The following is an 18,755-nucleotide window of genomic DNA, read 5'->3' on the forward strand; positions in this document are numbered from 1 at the left end:
CTATATTATAGCGGAAGCCAAATTCTAAAGAAACTCAGCGATATCAAAATTTATGTGTGGGGTAGTTAAAAGGTCACGCCAACTGACGCGTGTCAATATTAGCAACAGACGTAAAAACCTGTAGCCTAATTACAAGATTTGCTCCCTCGTTTTCGCATATCAAACTGGTATCTTCAAAGTAATGGACCTAACAAATCGTTTTAGAGTTGCAAATCCTGAATTCCTGATTTTTGTTTAACAAACATTCCGACAAAAGCCAACAAAACAATATAAAATATTTTATAATTTTAATATTTAAAGTTTATGCCTCGTAGGCATAAACTTTAAATTAGCGGCAGGGATTGTACTAAGGCTGACCGTAGTCACCTGACATGGTGTCGTGCTTCCTGCGGTGTGTGACAGTTTGTTTGTTGCAGTACCTGGGCTCGTTCCCGGCGGGCGGCGGCGAGCACGCGGCGCGAGTGGACACCGTGTCGCGGAGGCTGCATCTCATGAAGGTAGGTACTCTCATGTCATCTGTTTAACATAAGAGGAGAGGGGTACTGTCTCACTCATCTATCAACGTACGCGTCGAACCGCTGGACGGATTATGCTGAAATTTATCGTAATTTGTAGTTGTAAAGCTTTTGTGATAAACCGGACCGGGAAGTAGCTACTAACGCCATGCTTATTTCTGCCGCGAAGCAGAATTGTTGCCATGGTAAGTTCCGGTCTGTAGGGCGTGGACGCCGTTGTTATTACAGAAACCTCAGGTCATGTACCTGGTATGCACTGCGAAGTGTTGCTGTAGCCAGTGGCGTGCATAGAGGGTATGCACAGGGTATGCAGATTATATAAAATTAAGAAAATCTCCTGTACGAGTTAGAAATACTAAAGGGTAGGCTTTTAATAACTCTTACAATGCCTATCCTTAAGTTTTTTATAACTTATACTGGCTGTAGGCGAGGCTATAGGAGGCTAATATATAGATTACCATCAGGTTTGCCATCTGCTAGGTCCGTCAATGAATACTATAAAAAACGGTATTTAAGAAGCATTTAAGCTATTGTGATGCTGGCTGAGTCATGGGCCATATACGTGATATACCGGCTTAGGCGTATCTAATTTTCAAAAATGAATTCTCTAACTTGCGGACTACGGACACATGAATCGCGGGCGATGTAAACTAATGTATGGCTACTAAGGACGCGCGTGCTATACTGGGCGTAAAAGGATCAAACGTCAAAAGGATAAGGTTAGGTCTGTTCCCTATGCAACAGACCCTATTGGAGAAGATATCCTCGCATCAGACGCAATAATCGTGCATACAAAATATAATAAGGGTTTTACACCTTCTTTAGTGAAAATATGCCATAACAAAAGAATGAGAATTTCAGCATGCATAAAAGCAAATGCGAGGTCTAGATTATCTTTGGCAACAAGCTAGGTCAAGTTGTCGCCGGGCACTTAGTGACACTCGGCGCCTCTCGTAGTGTGGTGTGGGCTCAGCTTAATGAATGCGGCGGTAAAGGCGGAATCATGGTTTTGAAAAATTCACCATGGAGACATTGTAAATTTCACCATCACTTTAGCTTAAATATGAAGGATATAAAGAATATAAATCTCCACAATATATAAGTACTGATAAGTAATGTATACGAAAAGTATGAACGCCCTTATCTCAGAAACTATCAGGCAGCTTTGAAAACTAGGTATCCCATTTATTGAGGAATGTTACATATCACTATAATTGCCGTAGGGTTTCACATAGCGTGTGAAATCCTACGGCACAGCTAGTATCATTACAAATGAAATGTTAATTAAATACAGCAAAATTCATTAATAGTGTAAGTGCGCTATTCCCATTCTAGTAAAAGAGAACTATATTCTATTCTCTTTTAATTGTGAAAGTATCTTCTTGGAATTATGAAACACACCCTCGAAGGTCAGCTTTAACTTTCTATTCTCTTTAAAAGCTTCGAGATATAATAAAGTTTACCATCTGCTATAAGATAGGTTATCTTACGTCTTTGAAGCTCGGCATCTTTTCGTAGACATAATTCACTAGAAAAACAGATTTCAGCTTGAAAGAAATGCCTTTGAATACCCTCACACTAGCAAGGAAAAGGAAAATCACAAGTAAATTTCAACCCTGTCACCTAGCATACAAGAAATAATTTCACATACTAAGAAAAATATTTTATACTAGCTGCCGTTCGTTGCAAACTCTTCATAGTTTGAAGGCCTCCCTGCAATATTTACATATTGAATATAGACTTTCATGTGATATGAACTAGGTTTGTTTTTGTTCATCAAAGGGTTAGGGCTTTTGATATGCCTAAAAATGAGACCAAATGCTCCCTGAGGAAACGGGGACGCGGTCAAGGGGCAAAACTTCAATGGCTTTATGAGATGCGAGTAATGACTAACTGTCTGTGACCTTTTAAATTGTGATCTTGGCTATACAGAGGTCAGGATGCTCCATACCACACCGCATCCACTGTAGAGTTGACTAAAGTAGGTCGATGAAGTGTTTGTTTCTAAAACTGTGCACAGCGCTTGTTATGCCCAATTTACATTACTCCAATCTAGTAGTGCAGCAAGAAAATTGCTTTAATCCGGTGGGTTAATATATCAAAAACGTAAGTCATTCATGTCAACTATTGGTATCTGGTGTCTTTAGTCCGGACGAGAGCCAGTAACAACGACCCGACCAAATCTGACATCTGAGCATTTATTTATTTATTTAGAATACTTTATTGCACAAACTTAGAAACAATACAAGGAAACAAAAAAAAAATAAGTAAGATTACAAACAATTAAAAAAAAAAAAAAAATAATAGAAAAAAAAAGTTAAATACAGTTGTGTGCAAAGGCGGCCTTATTGCAAAAGCAATCTCTTACAGACAACCCTTGGTGAAAGTAATAATAGAAAACAAGAGGGACAGTGCAAACAATGAAACATACACAGGCAAGAGAAAAAAAAAAAAAAATTAAAAATATATATATACTACATACTATATAACATACACATATAAAAATTAATAAAATAAATATATAATAAAATAAACATATATACATATATATATATATATATATATACATATACATATACATGTAATAAATGTAATAAACAAATGTATGTACCTCATAGTAATACAATCTTTTGTACTAATACTATTTACTCATAAGCACAATCTGCTAGGTAATACTTAGACAATCTGGTTTTGAAGATGGGTAGGGATTTGGAATTGCGAATTTCAGAGGGAAGGCTATTCCACAATTTGGCGGACTTACAGGTAAATGAATTACTATAGTATCGTGTGTGACTAGCTGGGATATGTAAACGATTGTCAGAACACGATCTTAGATTTTGCTGCTCAATATTAGAGCCAAGAAAGGAAAAACGCTCCTTTAAATAAGATGGCGCATGGGGGTTATATAGAACATAATATAGAAATGAAAGTAAGTGTTAATTGCGGCGCAGCCTGATCGGAAGCCATTTCAACCGGGCTCTGTACGTGGTCAAACTTACGTAGTTCGAAGATAAACCTTATACAAAGGTTTTGCAAACGTTCAAGCTTCTTGAGGTGCTCATCAGACAAGTCAGGATAGGAAGAGTCGGCGTAATCCAAAATTGGTAAGAGAAGAGAATATGAAAATTAAGGCAAGAAATAAGTGTTAATGAATACTTGCAAGTTGACGGCCGATTGGCGCAGTTTGCAGCGCCCCTGCTTTCTGAGCCCAAGGCCGTGGGTTCGATTCCCACTACTGGAAAATGTTTGTGTGATGAGTACGAATGTTTTTCAGTGTCTGGGTGTTTATATTCTTAGTATTTATGTATGTTGTTCATAAAAATATTCATCAGTCATCTTAGTACCCATAACACAAGCTACGCTTACTTTGGGGCTAGATGGCGAAGTGTGTATTGTCGTAGTATATTTATTTATTTATTTATTATTTATATCAAATCAATACTGTCTTTTCAGTATTTTTTTTTAAATTCAATACGGTATTTATTTTTGTATTGAAAGATTACGTATTGATTCCTAGTTTAACACATTTATACCTACATCCAAAGACTCATAAATAAGTTATTCTATGGTTGAATACCGCCCATGTCTTAACTATTGATATTAGTTGTGGGTGCGGACAGGTGGCTTAACGTACTCGCAAAACTACAGAGGAATATTCCTTACCAATCGGTCACCCAATAATTTACTAGTTTGAATCAACAATTTACGTTAAAAAGGCTCGTATAATTTTACGTACACACTGGAATCAAAGCGCTATTCAATGCATTGTTCCATCAGAAACCGCGCTGGACACGTATGCCAGTGGAATGATGTGAAGTCGCTGCGTCATTTTGAAGCAATTTATATTGAGCTCACAATTTTAGTATTATAAGACAAAGTATTATGAAGCGTTTATTTGAAAGCTTTTAAACTCTTAACAAACCTCAGGCATTAAATTTAAAATATTTTCCAGTCACGGAAATGATTAAAATTTCAGAGTAACAAAAATAATTATCTAGACAATTTTACAGTAGTTACCTATTTAATACTAGCATTTTTCAGTGAATCTCTTATACATAAATTCGAGACATTGGAACTAATTGTGCACGAGGCCATTTTACCCAGTAAGGAAAACGTTCAGTTTAACACAAAGAAATAGCTAAGGATAAGTCAAAGTGTTAACAAAGGCTTCAACGGACACTTTCTTTTTCTTTACTTGATTAGTCTTAAAATGTCATTTTAAAACTAATTTTTCCACGAACTCCCTGGTGCAGCGGTGAGCGTTGTGAATTTATAACTTCAGAATTTTCACTGGTAGTTACCAGCCTACCGGCAAAGGCATGCCACTAAGCGATTTAGTGTTCCGGTGCGATGTCGCGTAGAAACCTATTAGGGGTATGACTAACATAGTCCTTAACAGGTTAGCCCGCTACCATCTTAGACTGAATCATGCCGTACCACCAGTTAAGATTGCAGTCAAGGGCTAACTTATAGTGGAACAAAAAATAAAAAATAAAATTTCATTGTAAATCTAGAGAATACTATCTAAACCTCTAGTCTCAAGCTATTGCAGGCCTATAGAATTAAAGTAAAGTACTTTTAGCATTTAGGCAGAATTTTAAAGTACCGTGTCCCGGAAAGTGCTTTTGAAAGTTGTGTCAGCGCTAACGCCCGCATCTCAGTCGCGGCCTCGTTGTTCGTCGCAAACAGGCTGGAAGTTTTAGTGAGAGCGTCTGGACGCAGTTTCGAAGATGGCCTAGGCTTATTCCACTGCTTTTCTAAAATAACTTACAAAAAAGGATATTTCTATGGATCTACAAGTTCATTCAAGGGCAATTGTTTATGTATATTTTATAACAAATTACCGAATGAAATCTTTAAGATGTCTCTCAATAATTTCAAAGTTTATATAAAACGTAAACTTACAGAAAATTCCTATTCTAATGTTAAGGATTACTTAAACGATAAAAAAGCTTGGGTGTGAATTGCTTTAACTTCATAGCTTAATATTAATTTACTGGGAGATGGTGGTAACAAAAAACAATTACCCGGCTAAGTTTGTTGTGGGCTCTTCTTAGACCAGGTCGCATTTGGAACCCTCGTAGCTTTAGGTTTAAGTTGGTGAACGATGTTGTTACCATCCCCTTACAATTATGTAAACACATATGTATGAACGCTTCATAAGTGTCTGTTTTCTGTAAATAGTATGGAATATTTTATTACTAGCGGTTGCTCGCTTTCTTCGTCCGCGTTTATTATGACTTTTTAGAAATCCCGGGATCCTGTTTGTTTTTCAGGGATAAAAGTAGCGTATGTTATTAGATAGAAGCAGGCGTTACTTTGCGGAAACCCATGATATGTTATGAAAGTTTAGCTTAATTTGCTATACTCCGCGATAAACAGGAGAATCTGTATGGCGTAATTTATAATTTCTTCAATCCCTATACTCCACAGCAAACAGATCTTTGGAAATTTACCCACTACGCACGTTTCGCTCCGAAACCGGAGCATCCTCAGGAGATGTTGACTTTACAATGAACAATTATTAAGACAAACAATTATTTACTCTACGTTACTCTACGTTCTTTTCAACTCCATGCCAAATTCAAGTTAACTGGTAACTTCCTTAGGGCGTGAAGGAAGGACTATATACCTACTGTGATCATAAATGGAAAAATTACCAAAGTATGTCTTCTGGTAGCATTGCGTTTTTTAAGTATGATTCCGCTTGAATTGCAGTTAAAATATATTGCATACGCAACTACAAAGCATTAGTTTAAAAGCATGAAACTTCATAGCTCGTTTACAGTTCGTGATGGTACTTGTAGGGTACTCGGCAGCGGGGGGTGGGGGACCAAGTTATGAGCAAGTGCGAGTACAAAGACAAACAAAACGTCAAAGGGAGGGATTTTGTCTGCACACACACTCGCCCTGCACTTATTGTGCCCTAGCATTTAATATTAGGGTTTCCATCGCCGATATGAGAAACCGAAGATGTAGATACGTTTAGAAATGTAACTAAATGTGAGCTTAAGCCATTTACTATCACCACATTCTCACTAATGTTATAAATGCCAAATAAATAATAATAAATTTATTACGACAATACACACTAGCCCCAAAGTAAGCGTAGCTTGTGTATGGGTACTAAGATGCCTGATGAATATTTTTATGAATAATACATAAATACATAGAAAATACATATAAACACCCAGACACTGAAAAACATTCATGCTCATCACACAAACATTTTCCAGTAGTGGGAATTGAACCCACGGCCTTGGGCTCAGAAAGCAGGGTCGCTGCAAACTGTGCCAATCGGCCGTCGTAAGGAAAGTATGTTTGTTTATTTTTTTGCCCTTCCTTCACGACTTAAGCGACTAATCTACTCGATTTTTGGCGTAGACTAACTTGAAAGGACTGAGAATAAATAGGCTTTAACAAACGGTTTCCACGGGATTTGTAAAAAATTCAAATTCAAATTTCATTTATTTCAAGTAGGCCTAATATAAGCACTTCTGAAACGTCAAGTCTGTCAGTTTGTAGTGACTATACTCGTATCAAAAACCGTAATAAACGCGGACGACAAGAGCGGGCAACACCTATTGTTGTTATAAAGTAAAGTCCCTTTCTTTTTTTTTATAATTGTATCTTATTTTAGAATTTTAAATATTTTTCATTTGATATTTATATATTAAAATCTCATTGCCATTTTGATAAAATTAATGCATTTCATTATTTCTTACATTTCAGCAGTTCCCTTCATTTGCGTACCAGTTCTAATTAAATATTGGTCTGGTGGGAGGCGCTGGCCGCGGCTAGTTAAAACCCTACTGACAAAGAGGTTGCTGCTAAGCGATCTAGTGTTACGGTGCGATGTCTCGTAGAAACCTATTAGGGTTATACTCCCTAACATGTAAGCCCGCTACTATCTTAGACTGCATCATCACTTACTACCATTTAAATTGCAGTAAAGGGCTAACTTGTAGTGAAACAAAAAAAAACCCAAACAAACCTTATTTTATCATCCCTATCCCTACTAATATTATAAATGTGAATGTAAGTTTGTTTGTTACGCTTTCAAGCAAAAACTACTAAAACGATCATCACAAAACTTTGTACACATAGCCCTGCAGGTGTTAGAAGTAATATAGGATGCTTTTTATCCCGAAATTAAGCTCAGTTCTTTTGTGAGAGGGGTAGAAGGTGTTTGACTATTTTACACCATAGCGCCGTCAAATGATAACCGATTTAAATAATTACTTTTGTACTTTAGAGTTTATAATGTCAGTTTAATTTTGCTCAAATTTCGTGTAGATCTGATGAATGTGATTGGAGATAGAGGACACAACTCCTCAGCGGACGGCAGCCAACCCGTCATTTAAGGCTTAGCTATCCTAAATACATAAAGTTCGTAGAATTACATCCTATATTAATCCTATATTAATTTTAATACCTTCAGACATATGTGTAAAAAGTTTCATTATGATCGGTTTAGTAGTTTTTGCGTGAAAGCGTAACAAACAAACTTACATTCACATTTATAATATTAGTAGGGATAGGGATGCGTGCATTTTAAGCATTAAAATGTCTTAACGTTGAAGGACAGCATCGTGAGGAAACTTGCATGCCTCAGAGTTCTCTCTAATGTTCTAAAAGGTGTTTGGAGACCACCACGCCGCACTTGGGAAGCGGCGTGTTGGACTACAACCTTCTTCTCATGGAAGGAGATCGGAGCCCTGTTGTCGGCCGGTAATGGGTGTCTAGGGTTCCGTACATCAATGGTTTCATCTCTAAAAACTGGCTAGCTTTGTTCAATATGAAAGTAGGTACCTTTTCATTAAAAAGGGAATAAAAATGAATATTCCAGCGGCGAGGCGCGGCGGGCTGTGAGTAGTATTGCAAATTGTTATTAGAGGCAATGAGCGGCGGGAGGCACGACTTGACAAGTTTTATTTATTCGTCTTTACATTTGTATTATGACTCTGTCAGACTGTCTGGAAGTTTTTGGATTACTCTCGCTTCATCCGTTCGGTTGAACTTTTGAAATAAACTATATATCTACTTACTCGTAGATGTCAGGCAAAATAAGGAACGTCGACAGGCAAAATGTCTTTGTTATATTTGTTCTCGAAGTAGTGCGGTATCAAATATTGAAAATTGATCAAAGAAATTGCATTCATTCTTTTTGTTTGAAGTATCTTATCTCAGTAAGTATCTTATCTTATCTCGTATCAGTAGCCTTGGTAGTAGTTCTGAAGGGCCCTAGATGAGGCTTATCACCTATGCCTCAGGTTGGTGGACGCCGGGGGCACGTTGCAGGACGCAAACCTGCAACCCCGCAAAGTGTTGCTCTGTTTGTAGACATTGGTTTTCTATTTACCATCAGGTGGGACGTCTATTTGATCTATCTATCTTTCTATTTGTCTATATATATATATATATATATATATATATATATATATATATATAATTCAAAGTCCTCATTGATAATCAGTGCAACTGCTAGTTATCACTATTAAATAAAAATAGTTTTTGGGCTTTTGTACTCCCGAAGAAAAACTAACATTTGTGTTAATTAAACTGTAAATTTTATTGAAAACTGCGCTCTCCGTGAGTCGATACAAGTATGTAGATTGGTTTTGTTGTTCCATTCAATGGATACTAGGGGGATTTAATATAGCTTACTACCATCTTAAGGTGCGTATAAGCGTGTGACCTTAACTAAAAAAAATCCAGCCCGGAGCTACTATTATCACTTTGCCTACTGATTCATATTAGAGCAGTGTGGTAGTTTAGACCTCTTAAACTCATTTTACATTAGAGGATGCCTTTTTTAGGAGCCGTTGGAGACGTTGATGATGAAAATAGAAGATTTGATTTTTATTACACGAAATAAAATCGGTACGCGCTGGAATATAAGATGCATATTTTCTCTTGATTTGAATATTTACACTATAGATGCTGCGATTCAATACTAAAAAGACATATATTAAAATATTGCATTTACAGAGGCATGCAATTTATTTTGTGCGCTAGGATAGATATGGCTGGCTTACCTAACTATAAATGGCGCTTTTTCTTTTCTATTACTTATATAATTCTTTGTACTTTTTGGGATATTGCGAAACTCGTCTGCTGCTGCTGTTTACTATGAAACTATTGGGAAAGTCCAGACGGACCGTCATTTAGGAAAAAAATGTAATGGACGATTTACATATATACATTTTGTTAGTAGTTTGGATCCTGAAAGTATAAATCTCTCGGAGACTTTCGACCCGAATGGGAGATACAAAAATATTTAATCTTTCTTGATGTAACTTGCCTTCGTGAAATGCGATTGACTATTGACTGTATGGAATAATTTCGAGGTGCGCCAAAAAGGTAGGCCGATGTTCTGTTCTGTTGAAAATTAAGCTTCATTTGCTATACTCTGCGAAAAGCAGGAGAATCTGTATAGTGTAGTTTATAATTTCTTCAAACTTACTCCACGCCAAACAGATCTTGAGCAATATAAACGCACGTTTCGCTCCGATACCGGAGCATCCTCAGGAGATGTCGACATTACAATGAAAAATTGTAAAAATAAATAACATTATTTCATAATTTATTATGGAATTCCGCAAAGTGATGCCTACTTCTATCCAACAATACACAAATGAGTAGGTGTGTGGGTACGGCTCGAGATTGCGGCTCTTGCTCAGTTGCCAGTCGCGGTGACCTTGAGGCGCCACAAACGGATCCAATCCGCGTGATGCGCCGCCAGCACCCCCGCGAGACCACTGCCTTGGAATACTCTCAGTGATGTGACTTGAGGCTTGACTTCGATATCGATGTAAACTAGGGTTCCGGGATTGGAAACTGAACATGATTTTTGAAAATCCATACTAATATTATAAACCACACGTAACAAGTTGTGATAGTGCAGTTGGTAGGACCTCGACTTCCCTTTGGGGGGCCGAGTTCGAATCCCAGTACGCACCTTTAACTTTTCTTATCAAGTCAAGTCATACTTATGCGTTTTAAGTAATTAAAAATATCACTTGCTTCGACGCAGAAGGAAAACATCGTGAGGAAACCTTCCTGAGAGTTCTACATAATGTTTCCAAAGGTATATGGAGTCCACCAATCCGCACTGGGTCAGCGTGGTGGACTGCGGCCTTAACCCGTTCTCGTTGTGGGAGCAGACCCGTGCCCTGTAGTGTGCCTGTAATGGGTCTAAATGATTACATGTAAATAACATTAATATATTATATATCATATGTGTAATATGTACACAGCGTACTGATATGATATATAATATTAAGTATATACGTATTTAAAATATAGCGATGCAACTTATTTCAACGTTTAAGCATTCGACTGATGGGTGGGCGAATATTAAATCAGTTCTTGCTCTTGGAAGTGAATAAAGTAGTCACGGAAACATTGCCAATCGCAAATGACCGTTCCGGCGACCTACTCCTGTTTCGCCTTACTCAAAATACTTTTAATTTCCTATAAATGACTACGAATCATGTGTGACTTTATAGCAGCACCAAAAATTAGTCGAAATGGCAGGGTGTACAACGTTGACCGAAATCAGTAAATAAAAAAGAAAAGTAATCTTTAAAGAGAAAATGTTAGTTGATTAAGTTTAAGGAAGCAAATTTTTTGCTCAGTCCTAGGAGTAAAATCCTCATAAATGTGGCTATAATCTAAATTCAGTATCTTTCAGCCTCAAGTGACGGGTTTCCTGCAGTCCGCTGAGGAGTTCTGTCCTTCATATTCAATCATATTTATCAGATCTACACGAAATTTTGGCTACACTAAACGTATACTAATACAGCGAAGTTACTGTAATATCTACAATTGATGATTTTTTAAAGAAAAGGTAGCTTGAAAGCAGTCTGTTCCGCTCTCATTTTGCAAGATAGAAAAGTAACAAAAAAGTAATGTTGGAAAAGAGTAACTGCTGTGTTCGTTGCCGACTTCTTTTAGGTAGAAATGATTCGGCGATTAATGGCATGGCTTTAAAATAGCTGTTATACCCTTAGCAGGTTAGACGACTGCATCACTTACTTGCAGGTTAGCTTCCAGTCAAGGACTAACTTGTGGTTGAATAAAACAAAAGTATTAAACTAACTATCATCATTAAATTATATATTCAAATATAATCGAATTTTAAGCCTTAATGGTTTTATGGTGACTTTTGTTCAACAAACAGTAGTTCAGGGAAATAAGCTCATTATTAGCTTGAAATGAATTCTACTACTTTTCACATAATATCATACTAATTTTTATGTTCCACTTAGGAAATCTTCTATATCGATACAAATATACTATTTATATATGAACAGGCCTAGAGATCCGGCACCCAAATTGCGGTAGAGTATTTCACGGTTGCGAGGCCTCGTTTATTGACTCCCAGATGGCGGGCCGAATTAGACTGCTCCTACCGCGCCAGGCCGATACACTGCGGTGCCGACCAAACAGCCTCGCAGATTAGATTACTTGGCTAATAGAGTTAGATTACACATTGTTGTTAGAATGGCTGCGTTGAAACACCTCAAACTAAAGGAATAAAGGAACTGGTGTATTTTTTATTATTATTTTCATTCCACTAAGAGTTAACCATCGACTGTATCTTACTTGATGATGAATCATGAAGCAGTCTAAGATGGTAGCGGGCTAACCCGTTAGGGGTATGGCAGTTATATAATATACCGGAATGCCAAATAGCTTGGCGGTGCGTCTTTCCCGTAGAGTGGTAACTAGGCTCGGCCACAGCCTCCAAGCAGACCAAACCGGAGAAAATTTTGAAATAGTTAATTCCCGAATAGAAAAATTATATTAGTCTTACTTTCACTTTACGTAGGTAATACATCTCAAACTCGTACGGAGCATGTTTTATGCCACTAACGGTGATGCCTTCAACACAATTGTGATCCATCTTAGAAACCCACAGTACACGTTTCATTACAGCATGATTTTATTCAAATGCTAGGCTCCACTGCATAAAAATAAAGTTTTGTTATTTATTATGCATAGTGTTTTTAATACTTAAAAAAATCTATTTCATCTAATAATTAGGACTTTGTTTAGATTTAGCAGTTAGCTTAGGATACCCAAGCGCCCTACAGGAGCCTACCTTTTGAATATGAACGTTTGTCATTCAATCTTCTAACCTTAATTTGACCTTTAGTAGATTTCTGAAATAAATTGTAGTGGAATAAACAGACTGACGGAGTAAAACGCTGTAGGTAACCTTGATATTTTAAACAATTACTTAAAGTCTATTTCATTTATTTGTAGAGATAATATAAATAAAAGTTATCCATACATTATTGCATATTTTGTAGTTTCCAGTACACTGGAACGCGTAGGTACAGTTTGCGAGACTGAGACGTGCCTGTTGGTACGAATGTAATCTCTTAACTGCTAAGATATTCTATTTGGCGGGGCTTTGCCGCCGGCTGGACACAGGTGTGCGATAGCAGCTTTTACCAAAATTGTTGGCTTGTTAAATCCCTAACTTTAGTATCAGACATCGCGTTACTTTCTTTCAACAAATCTCTTATTTTCAAACTATATTTGACTATCGTTATATCTTCTCTATCTGGGCAATCGGCCCAGAGATAACAGTGCTAATGTAGCAAATTACGTGAGTTAGTAGCATTAAAAGATAAAAGTTATGAAAGTTATATTTACTGAAGTTGTAGTTTTCCATTAAATTTGTAGTACCACTGTTTCGAATGATGTGGTGGTACTCGATCGTCACTATTAAAGTTGAATAACTGTTCTTTATTGAGTACTGTCTGAATGAATATACGTTAGGAAAGTAGAGCTATCCTTGGTAATTTATTGCTTTGTTTAAACGCGATTAACTCTGGAACTACTCGTATTAGTTAGATTAGTAAATACAATTTTAGATTTAGGATTTATAAAAATTCTATGCCATAGGGGTTAATTAGGGTATGATGCTTAATTTGCGATAAGCCCTCGAGATGAAACCTGCTTAAGTCCACACCGTGGGACAAGGTGTACTGTGAGGATAGCGGATGAAAGATTCTGCGAGAAACTAAGCAGAAGTTGTACGCGGACGAAATGGGCCCCTAGTCTGTCTATTAATATAGACCTTATTGCATTGCTGATGAATTATTTTATTCCTGTAAATGCAATTAATGTACTAGTTTACTAGATTAGAGGATGAGTTTATTGTTATAATTATTTAATCTACATCGTAGACGAATATAGGTAAATAAATATATATATATATATATATATCTGGTGGTTTTGATTCAATATGTTTGTATTGTCATAATATAAATATATATATATATATATATATATATATATATTATGACAATACAAACATCGCACTAAGTAAGCAAAGCTTGTATTGGGTACTGAGATAAATAATGAATGTTTCTATGAATAATATACATAAATACTTATAATATATTGAAAAACACCCAGACATGGAATAAAATCATTTTCATCACACAGACATTTTCTAATTGTGCGAATAGTATTCTCAGCCTTGGACTCAGAAAGCAGGATCACTGCCCACTGCGCCAGTCGGCCGTCGGATTCGGAATAAACCAATTTTGAAAAAAAAATATATTCGCAAAGCTGTCTATATTCTGAAGGAGGTCGGGATCGAACTCGGTGCCCCCGAAAGGGAGGCTGAAGCTCTAGCCACTAGGCTATCACCGCTTCGGTTCGCCGAAGACACCGACAAATTATAGTTTTTAGCAAAATCAATTTGAGTAAATGTCAATTTCAATATAGCAGGCTAATCAAACATGGCGGCGTCGCGTCATGTTGCTGCTACAGCTGTTTGATCAGCCGCCGACACGTCGTTATCCCTCACCGCACCCTCACCGACGTAATTGAGTGTGTGTTTGCGGTGATGTTACTCCGGACGAAGGTTTGATGGCAGATTAGCTTTATTTATAGAGTTGTGCCGGAGCGCGAGGATATTTAAGTGGTTTTGATTCAATATGCTTCTAGCAGTATATATTTGTGCGCGTTTATATTATATAGATCTTTTGCGTGTTTTTAACTTATACTTAGTTTACTTTTATTTGCAAAAACTTAGTGTGTGCCAATATGAATGCCCTGAGGATGCTATTGTCTCAAACATTGTCAGCACCAATCATATTTAAATCTTTGGCACTTGATAAATTAAGTTTCTATAGTACTGAAGTGCTAAACTTGGCGGCAGGCATGAATGAATGAAAGTTAAGTGATTCGAACAGATCCATGCAAAACAAATTATAAATTTTTGCTTCTGAACCAACAAATATACTTATGGAGTGAAACTTCTTTAAAAAATCGATGAAACGAAAATGCTTTACAATAATGGAAGAAAAAAGCATAAATTTTTCAGAAGACAATTAGATAGAATACATTTCACCTTTGGTTTTCTATTACAGCGTTTACCATGGGAACTGATGTTTTTAACATTATTTAGTTTCAGTCAATCTAATAAGTCAAGTATTACATACTTTTTAAGCTTTGTAAAAAATAAGAAACGTAACATGTATCCTTATACTAAATATCCATCTCAATTTCTCGTAGCCTACTTTCAGAAGTTTAAAGCTGTGTGCGAATAGCACACATGATTAACTTTTTTTTAATAAGGGGGGAGGGGATTGGAGGGGGGGGGGGGGGGGGGGGCAGTAGTGTGCCGAGCAAGCTGCGGGTAGAGCCAGTAAGCGGAATTCCAACATAAGCTGCCCAATTATCTCCCACTGAGCCATGATTAATAATTCCAGTTCGCAATTTTCACGCACCTCCGAGGAGCTCCCTCGCCTCAAATGTTGATAAGGGCATGCATAAAACCTGCCACATACGATGAAAGTTTGATTACTTTTTTACGAGCGCCTTCCCCCCTCCCGCACTTCAATCTTCCCTGTCCCGTGCGGCGCAGGAATTAATTATGACTGTCAACGTCGTAATCCCACACGTACAACATACGTACAATGGACATTTTGCGTTGTAGAGCTAACGGTAGAGGAGTGCGATGTTTGCGATACCACATTTCGTTCGATTCGGTTGGCCTGTAGCTTGGACGGTCTTAATTTATCAACCTTTCCACCGTGTCTAAGAGTCTATGTTATTTCTTTTGTATCTTTCACTATCACTTACATCGTCGTATGCTGAAAGTGTAGTTCGTTCCCTTAACCCACCTATCCGCATTGGCGCAGCGTAGTTGGTTTAAGTCTCTCCGACGAGACAAGTACCTTGCAGTAGGACGTTAAGTTAGGGGAATCCAAATAGAATATGTAATCGGCTGATTTCATGTCACCATTGAGGCCACCACACGCGAATGAGTTTATGAATAAAAACCCACAAGAGTTAAGCATTGTAGCTTATTTTTTCTCAGCGAGACAAAAAGATTGCAGGTTGCAGGTTTTTAGGTCCCTGTAGTACGCCCGTATTGTCTTAATAATTAAAACAATCGGAAATTTTAATGTGAAAACCCTTTTAAATATTTTCATAGTGACTTATCAAGTACTTGCATCTAAAACCCGAGGTTTCGAAGTAGGCCGCTTTACTAAGTCATTTCAAGAACTATTACAGAAGTGGCGTTATGAGAACGAGTATTAGTGCCTGCCGGGTGACGGCGGGAGCCCTCGAGGCTGGAATGCCTAAGTTTAGTAATCCCCGGCTTTTACCGCCACAAATTATGATTAACATTACCTTCGTTTTAATGGCGAGACCAAGTTGCTTTAGGTTTATACTCGAATTAAAAAATATACAAAAGTAGGTACTACTTTAGATTCATGGAAAGTGATTTTTGAGATATATGTGATTTGTAAATACTTTGTATTAAAATTCGTTAAAAACAGTAATATTTTTTTGACGATTTAAAAGTGTTTAACGCCTAGTTGTTCTTTTTTTCATTTATAACTTATAGTTAATACTTATTTCATTTTGATAGGAATCACTATCGATCTTTAAGCAAGGGGATGGACATAGTCAATTTATTTGCTACGGTACCGAACCTGTTCTTTAACGACAAGGCTGCATGGAAGCAGGTCACTCCGCTCTTATCTCTGACAAAACAGAAAAAATCTAAAGATTATTATATTACACTATAAAATTATGTTGGAAAAGCGCAATCTGCTGAGTTTCTTGCCGGCTCTTCTGCCTTCAGAACCGGTGGTAAAGTCACTACAAACAGACTGACTTGAAGTTTCAAAAGTACTTATAAACTAGGCCTACTTGAAATAAATCAATTTGGAATTCAAAGTTTTTGAATTATATGAATCAAAAGTCCTCGTGAGCCGCAACAAAACATGCTTTCCATCAATGAAAGGCTAACGAGGCCGTTTTTAACACTATAATTCACACCACTGAAAGAAAAATGATTAAAAGTGCATCGCAATAAATGTGGTAGTGGTAACTTTTAGCTGTACGCTCAAGTGAACGCGGGGCGAGAGCTGAGTTGTCAAGTTAAACTAACTTCATTAACGCTCCACCCCGAGCCGCGCTAACTGCTCGCGAGACGATGTTATATCCTCATTATGGCGATAAGTATGTGGGACGAATGTAACTATGTGTTCATTTATTGCTGGCAGTTTTGTCCACGGTGAATTTTAGCTGCCTAGTAAGAAGCCCGCTAACCAGCTTTTAAGATGCGTGGCTTTTAAGGGGCTATCCTGGTGCAGCTTTTTAAGTCACTAAACTAAACTTTGGAAGTAAATCTTTCGAAATTGTATGGAATTCTTGAATTTTGACCCTGAGCCCTTTACTGCAATTTCCCCGTGGTAAGTGATAACGCAGTGTAAGATGGTAGCGGGATAACGTGTCAGTTTTATGACAGTTATATTTAACCCATAGCCCGTATCGGTATTTTCGGGACGTACCGGAACGCTAAATCGCTTGGCGGCACGGTAACATTGCTGTCAAAGGCTAACTTGTAGAGAAATAAAACAAAAAACCTAATTTTTCATTACATTTAAGGTAGCAAATCACGTGTACGACTCATGTCAACCTTGTTAACCCTGTGCAAATCAATTATGTATAAGCTCTTGACTTTGTTTAAATACATGTAGATTTTAGCAATCATTTTGAGTTGCCCTTTTCTAAAAGTTTATCTTCTATCCCCGGGGACAGTATTTTATTCCGTATGGAAGGTAATTTATGTCCTTTTCTGTACCTCGGACAAAATATAAGCAAAATTTCATGGCTGGCTCTTCATTCAGTCCCCGTCGGCACACATGCTTCCATCATCCTTATCATCAACATATCAAACCATTACCGGCCCACTACAGGACACGGGTCTCCTCCCACAATGAACATGGGTTAAGGTCGTAGTCCACCACGCTGGGCTAGTGTGGTTTGGTGGACTCCACATGCCTTTGAGTATATCATGGCGAACTCTCAGGCATGCAGGTTTCCACACGGTGTTTTCCTTCACCGTTGAAGCAACTGATATTTTAATTGCTTCAAACGCAGATAACTAAGACAAGTTAGAGGTGCGTGCTGAGATTCAAACTCTGAAACCCTGAAAGTTAAGTCGAGGTCCTGCCCACTGGGCTATAACCACTTCACCGTTGGACATCATTGGAAGGAGGCGTTAGCTTGGAAGTAACGCCGATATTGAACCAGGCGTAATCTAAGTTATCCGTATTCAAGTTATCTGCCTAGTTAACTTTCACGATCAAACTTATAAAAATAACTTTCCCAATGATTTTTATCTCAAAATTCTTCGTAGGTAATATTTTTCTTATGGAAGAAATAATGACCCTCATAGAATATTTTTTGCCTTATTTTGTAGGGAACGTATTTCATGATTATTTTTTTTTGCCTTTAATGAAAACAAACGTAAATTTATAACAAAATTATTTAATAAATGCAATATTAAATAACACAGTATACGTATGTTTTTTTGTATGGCCACTTTTATCAAAACTCGCCTAGGAAATCTAAAGTTAAGTTAGTTAGTTCGTTAGCCAGTCGATAATGGAAGGCAAAGTTAGCATACTAATAATGTGTGACAAAAAAAATACTCATAAGTAATCTAATTTCGTGATTTGTTTTGTATTAGGTACACTATAATGTAACATTACCGGCAACCGTAAACCACTAAGTTATTGGATGTGCTTTATCTCAAAAATCTCTTCTAATCTCCTCACTACATTTTAATAAGTTTTGCTACACGCACACCCTTTTTAATGCAAAAATAAAATTACAAAAATCGCTTTAGATTTAAGGGAAATACGCACACAAAGAAACATAGGGTCTTCTTTTAGCAATCGCTATAAA

General features: G+C 37.2%; 1 protein-coding gene across 1 annotated transcript in view; it reads left to right on the plus strand.

Annotated features, from left to right (window-relative positions):
- Positions 1-371: 371 nt before the first annotated feature.
- LOC120626419 (tensin-1-like) overlaps positions 372-18,755 on the plus strand; it is a 96,551-nt gene continuing 78,167 nt past the window's right edge. Inside the window, exon 1 of the mRNA XM_039893941.1 lies at positions 372-497. Coding sequence (XP_039749875.1) covers positions 372-497 — 126 coding nt within the window. The remainder of the gene's footprint in view (positions 498-18,755) is intronic.

The sequence above is a fragment of the Pararge aegeria genome, chromosome 9 (assembly GCF_905163445.1).
Source record: "Pararge aegeria chromosome 9, ilParAegt1.1, whole genome shotgun sequence".
Taxonomy (NCBI): Eukaryota; Metazoa; Arthropoda; class Insecta; order Lepidoptera; family Nymphalidae; genus Pararge; species Pararge aegeria.